The sequence below is a fragment of the Oncorhynchus clarkii genome, chromosome 24 (assembly GCF_045791955.1).
Source record: "Oncorhynchus clarkii lewisi isolate Uvic-CL-2024 chromosome 24, UVic_Ocla_1.0, whole genome shotgun sequence".
Taxonomy (NCBI): domain Eukaryota; kingdom Metazoa; phylum Chordata; class Actinopteri; order Salmoniformes; family Salmonidae; genus Oncorhynchus; species Oncorhynchus clarkii.
The window spans coordinates 42,648,298-42,655,184 of NC_092170.1; the positions used below are offsets into that span (position 1 = coordinate 42,648,298).

Here is a 6,887-nt window from a genome sequence, read left to right on the forward strand (position 1 = left end):
CAGACCAAACACCTCCAGGGTTAGGGGCGTTACCAGACCAAACACCCCCAGGGTTAGGGGCGTTACCAGACCAAACACCCCCAGGGTTAGGGGCGTTACCAGACCAAACACCCCCAGGGTTAGGGGCGTTACCAGACCAAACAACACTTAACAGAGAGCAATTCTAGAAGGAAAAAGAGGTGGCCAGTGTGGAACAGCCCTGGTTAAGGGTTAGGGTTCAAGTTAGGATCATTAAGACTGTAGGCTTCATTAACTAACACGTAGGAAGTACATGTGATCAAACAATTCAATAATGGTACAGGTCAACACTTAAAAACAACTATAGACAGGACCTTGCTAAGGCTGTTCTAGATCCTATACAGTAAACAACAGTAATTCAAACAGATCATATATTATCAACAGTTAACAGTTGTATTTCTTTAAGCTCTTTAAAAAGCAAACCCTCCGCAATCAAAGGCATCAAAGTCGGAGTCTCCTCCCTCGAAGTCGAAGCTGTTGAATTGTGGGGGGTTGTCTACGTCCTGACTACAATGGAAGGACCCGCCCGACCCCCCTCCCATCTCTGAGAAGCTCCCCGCCCCTCCACCGTGGCCCAGCGGGCCCAGATCCTGCAGGCCAGAGGCTCTGGAGGTCAGAGGGGAGGAGGGAGAGCAGGACTGGAGGTAGCCCAGAGCGGAGGAGGCTGCTGCCCCTCCCATCAGCAGACACACCGCCCTCACCGCCCGCGCGTCACTGCTGTTACCGTGGCGAAGACAGTCTGACGTGCGGTGGGGCGGAGCTACTGACGCCACGCTACGCACGGACCGCACTGACTGTCTGTGTCCACCTCCTAGACACACACACACGCACACGCACACACACACACACACACAAAGAAAACAAATAAACACAAGATACAGTACAGTATACCAATGTGTGACTGACCCAGGCTGTTGTCTCTCTGTTAATGTCCTGACTGTTGTCTCTCTGTTAATGTCCTGACTGTTGTCTCTCTGTTAATGTCCTGACTGTTGTCTCTCTGTTAATGTCCTGACTGTTGTCTCTCTGTTAATGTCCTGACTGTTGTCTCTTTGTTAATGTCCTGATTGTTGTCTCTCTGTTAATGTCCTTACTGACCCAGACTGTTGTCTCTCTGTTGATGTCCTGACTTGCCCAGGCTGTTGTCTCTGAAGGACCCGGCCCGGGAGGCTGAGGGCGTGGTGGTGGGGGTGACGGTCGGGGTGCCAGTCGGGGTGGCGGTGGGGGTCGAGGTGCTCACTGTCGCCCGTGGCGAGGCAGTGTCCCTGTCGGTGGGAGTGTCAGGTTGGGGGTCTCTGTCTGTGATGTGGGCGGTGAGGCTCGGGGTCAGACTCTGCTGTCTCTGCAGGACGAGCGTTGACATCACACCCTGGAGGAAACAGGAAGTCAACTACCGTCAGATAACTAACCCTGGACAGAATATAAATAACAACTGCTTTTTAAGGGTACTTATAAGGACTACATTACCCATACATACTGCATTCATAAGCTGTACGTTAGCATTTTCAATCATTCTAAATTCTACTGTTAACTCATGGGGGTAGTTATACGAGATAGCAACAGTGAGGTACTTACCTCTCTCACTTTCCTGATCAACTTCAGCCAGAGACTGTGGACGACACACAAACTGTCTGTTAAGGTAATGTTTACAGATCAGACCTTTAGTCTAGACTGAAACCCGGATAAGATAATAACAGAAAACTTTTGTTAGATTAGACACTACAGCAGCCAAAATCATCTGGACATAGAGTGCCTTGCAAAGGTATTCACCCCCTTGGCGTTTTTCCTATTTTGTTGCATTACAACCTGTAATTTAAATTGATTTTTATGTGGATTTCATGTAATGGACAAACACACAATAGTCCAAATTGGTGAAGTGATATGAAGAACAAAAAAACGTCTTTTCAAAAAATTAAAAATAATTAAAAATGGACAACTGGTGTGTGTATGTATTCACCCCCTTTGTTATGAAGCCCCTAAATAAGATCTGGTGCAACCAATTACCTTCAGAAGTAACATAATTAGTTAAATAAAGTCCACCTGTGTGCAATCTAAGTGTCACATGATCTGTCACATGATATCAGTATATATACACCTGTTCTGAAAGGCCCCAGAGTCTACCACACCACTAAGCAATGGCCACTACCAAGCAAGCGGCACAATGAAGACACAGAGCACCATTAGATCCATTATTAAAAATGGGAAAGAATATGGCACCACAACAAACCTGCCAAGAGAGGGCCACCAACCAAACATCATGGACAGGGCAAGGAGGGCATTAATCAGAGAGGCAACAAAGAGACCAAAGATAACCCTGAAGGAGCTGCAAAGCTCCACAGCGGAGATTGGAGTATCTGTCCATAGGACCACTTTAAGCCGTACACTCCACAGAGCTGGGCTTTATGGAAGAGTGGCCAGAGAAAAAGCCATTGCTTAAAGAAAAACATTAGCAAACACGTTTGGTGTTCGCCAAAAGGCATGTGGGAGACTCCCCAAACATATGGAAGAAGGTACTCTGGTCAGATGAGACTAAAATTTAGCTTTTTGGCCATCAAGGAAAACACTATGTCTGGCGCAAACCCAACACCTCTCATCACCCCGAGAATATCATCCCCATGTTTTTCATGGGCAGGGACTGGGAAACTGGTTAGAATTGAAGGAATGATGAATGGCGCTAAATACTGGGAAATTCTTGAGGGAAACCTGTTTCAGTCTTCCAGAGATTTGAGACTGGGACGGAGGTTCACCTTCCAGCAGGACAATGACCCTAAGCATACTACTAAAGCAACACTCAAGTAATTTAAGAGGAAACATTGAAATGTCTTGGAATGGCCTTGTCAAAGCCCAGACCTCAAACCAATCTGTGGTATGACTTAAAGATTGCTGTGTCTTGAAGAATCTGCAAAAAAATCCCTGTGGCTAGATGTGCCAAACTTATAGAGAAATACCCCAAGAGATTTGCAGCTGTAATTGCTGCTAAATGTGGCTCTACAAAGTATGTGAATAGTTATGCACGCTCAGTTTTTCTTTGTTTCACAATAAAACATATTTTGCATCTTCAAGGTGATAGGCGTGTTGTGTAAGTCAAATGATACAAACCCTCCAAAAAGCTATTTTAATTCCAGGTTGTAAGGCAACAAAATAGGAAAAATGCCAAGGGGGGTGAATACTTTCGCAAGCCACTGTAAATCTGATAACATGTGAAGTACTGGAGCAGTTGAGTAAAGGGGATCGAACCCCACAAACCAACCCTTGATCCCTACAACCCATTCAGTTCAATCTCCACTCAGCATCCATCCTCACTGTGTTCCAGGAAGCTAGCTACTGTAGGCACTTTCTGTAGATCTGACTACTATCTACATGGGGTGTCAGAAGGGATGGAAAGTAAGCTTGTACCTTTTCAGACTGGGCTAGTTGAAAATGTGCCAAATTAGCCCGAGATACATTTTGTCAATTTTGTCTTTTCCATCAATCGCAGATTTTAGAACGTCTTTTAGGAATTGCGGTCTACTACCCCGCTGGCCAATGCCCAAAATCCTGAAATTCCATGCCTGGTTGTAAAACTGATCTGCAGGGCTATCAGTGAGTAGTAACAGGAATTAGCTACTACAACTACTACAGAACAATAACAACAGCAACTACTACTACTACTACTACAACTACATAACTACTACTGACTACTACTACTACTACTACTACAGAACAATAACAATAACTACTACTACTACTACTACACTACTATGACTACTATGACTACTACTACTACAGTACAACAACAACTACAACTACACTGCTACGACTACTACATTACTACTACTAGCCTATGTGCCTATGTACACTGATGACTCAACATTGTACACATCAGCTACCACAGCAAGTGAAATCACGGCAACACTTAACAAAGAGCTGGAGTCAGTTCTAGCATGGGTGGCAAGTAATAACCTTGTCCTAAATAAATCAAAAACTAAACGCAATGTATTTTTGAAATCATTCGCCAAACACTAAACCTCATCTAAATCTTGTAAAGAATAATGTGGCAACTGAGTAAATTGAGGAGACTAAACTTGTCACGGCTGTTGTAAGGAGGAGACCAAGGCGCAGCGTGGTATGCGTGAATTCTTCTTTATTACAAGAACGAACACTGAACAAACAAACAAAATAACAAAAGGAACCGTGAAGCTAATATGAGTAGTGCAGACAGGCAACTAAACATAGAACAAGAACACACAAACACCAAAAGGAAAATGGCTACCAATCAGAGACAACGATACACAGCTGCCTCTGATTGGGAACCATATCAGGCCACCATAGACATGCAAATACCTAGACCTACAAAAACCCTAGACTTACAACAAAAAAACTAGACAATGCAAAACTAACGTACCCACGCAAGTCACACCCTGACCTAACCAAAATATAAAGGAAACAGAGATATCTCAGGTCAGGGCGTGACAGTTAATGGACAGTTAAGCGATGGACCATCGCTGGAGGCCCCGGACTGGGCTCTAACTACCATCAGGTCCAAATGACCTGGGACTCAGGGTTCTAACGACCATCAGGCCCTAATGGCCTGGTACTCAGGGCTCTAACTACCATCAGGACCTAATGGCCTGGTACTCAGGATTCTAACGACCATCAGGTCCTAATTGCCTGGTACTCAGGGCTCTAACGACCATCAGGTCCTAATTGCCTGGTACTCAGGGCTCTAACGACCATCAGGTCCTAATTGCCTGGTACTCAGGGCTCTATTGTCCCTCTAACCACTCTGACATCCATACAAACGCTATCGAAAATCGCATCATCAAAACAGTATTGTGCTTTTTAAAACTCACCTCACTGTGAATGATCAATTTGAAGAAAGAAAGTTCAACAACAGGTTGAAACTGAGTGGAAAACCTGGTCGTTGTTTGGATGAAAGCGCTTTCTAAGGGGATGATTCATCCAAAAACATGCATAATCATATTAGAGCTCATGCATATTCATAGGCCTATATAGGAGCCAAGCTCCCCCCCCCCAAAAAAACTGAATTAAAACAACGACTGTCTAGTCTAAATTAAAAAAATTCTGAGTTTTCCTACAATTTGTATTTGATTTTGATTAGCCTAGTAATAGCAATTTAAAAAAATTGTTTTTTATAACTTATTGGCTGACACATTACCTTCAGCTACAGAATATCTCACCACTGTGTGTTTCCATCTCCTCCTCTCTCCTTCATTCCTTTCTCCAGAGCACAGAGAGACTTTAAGGAAATATGTTTAGTTGTAAAAACGTGCTACTATGGATGTTCCTGAACAGATTTCATTTGGTTTCCCTAAATGAAGCACTGGGCAGCTGCAGGAACAGGGTTGGAGAGCCCATGGCATACAGAGTTTGGGCAGAATAACACCTGTTGTGGCAGCGAAATAACCCGAGTAGCCTATCAGACGTGAGGGAAACATTAACGGACGGGAAAGTGGCCTCCAGTCACTATTTCAGTGCATTATTGAAGACATGTATTTTTCTTCTTGACCCTGTTCCTGCCCATTTCATAAATCAAAACTCATTGTACATATTAGTAAAGACAATATTCAACTGAGAATAGTCTGAAGGGTGAAAATGTGATCACTTGATGAGAGAACAGCTTGTGCAGCCGGAGGCAAGGAACAGACAGCAAACTTACTGAAGTCATCAATAGTCTATAGTCCCAGCATGCAGCCAATATATCTTTTGATTTCTAACACATTCTAAGGTTTATATAATTTACAACTAAGGTTGTTTAATATCTCTAAATCTAACGTGTAGGGCCTGTTTCAAATGATGACTCTTATGCTCAACACAGACACTTCATATCCGCACACTTCTGAAAGGGAAAAATATCCTTTATATTTTATTAAGCTAAGTTCAATAATATTCTTCTTACTATAAAATCATATAATATTAAATATAACATACAGTCTATAGTCAGATAACATACAGTATCTAGTCTGATAAATTAACAAGCCTACAGTCTATAGTCTGATAACATACAGTATCTAGTCTGATAAATGAACAAGTCTACAGTCTATAGTCTGATAACATACAGTATCTAGTCTGATAAATTAACAAGCCTACAGTCTATAGTCTGATAACATACAGTGTCTAGTCAGATAAATGAACAAGTCTACAGTCTATAGTCTGATAACATACAGTATCTAGTCTGATAAATTAACAAGCCTACAGTCTATAGTCTGATAACATACAGTGTCTAGTCAGATAAATGAACAAGTCTACAGTCTATAGTCTGATAACATACAGTATCTAGTCTGATAAATTAACAAGCCTACAGTCTATAGTCAGATAACATACAGTGTCTAGTCAGATAAATGAACAAGCCTACAGTCTATAGTCAGATAACATACAGTATCTAGTCAGATAACATACAGTATCTAGTCTGATAAATTAACAAGCCTACAGTCTATAGTCTGATAACATACAGTATCTAGTCTGATAACATACAGTATCTAGTCTGATAAATGAACAAGTCTACAGTCTATAGTCTGATAACATACAGTATCTAGTCTGATAAATGAACAAGTCTACAGTCTATAGTCTGATAACATACAGTATCTAGTCTGATAACATACAGTATCTAGTCTGATAAATGAACAAGTCTACAGTCTATAGTCTGATAACATACAGTATCTAGTCTGATAAATTAACAAGCCTACAGTCTATAGTCTGATAACATACAGTATCTAGTCTGATAAATTAAAAAGTCTACAGTCTATAGTCAGATAACATACAGTATCTAGTCTGATAAATGAACAAGTCTACAGTCTATAGTCTGATAACATACAGTATCTAGTCTGATAACATACAGTATCTAGTCTGATAAATGAACAAGTCTACAG

At 41.9% G+C, this 6,887-nt stretch overlaps 1 protein-coding gene across 1 annotated transcript in view; it reads right to left on the minus strand.

Annotated features, from left to right (window-relative positions):
* Positions 1 to 428: 428 nt before the first annotated feature.
* LOC139382669 (uncharacterized) overlaps positions 429 to 6,887 on the minus strand; it is a 15,163-nt gene continuing 8,704 nt past the window's right edge. Inside the window, exons 3-5 of the mRNA XM_071126757.1 lie at positions 1,594 to 1,627; positions 1,117 to 1,387; positions 429 to 829 (exon numbers count right to left, since the gene is read on the minus strand). Coding sequence (XP_070982858.1) covers positions 429 to 829; positions 1,117 to 1,387; positions 1,594 to 1,627 — 706 coding nt within the window. The remainder of the gene's footprint in view (positions 830 to 1,116; positions 1,388 to 1,593; positions 1,628 to 6,887) is intronic.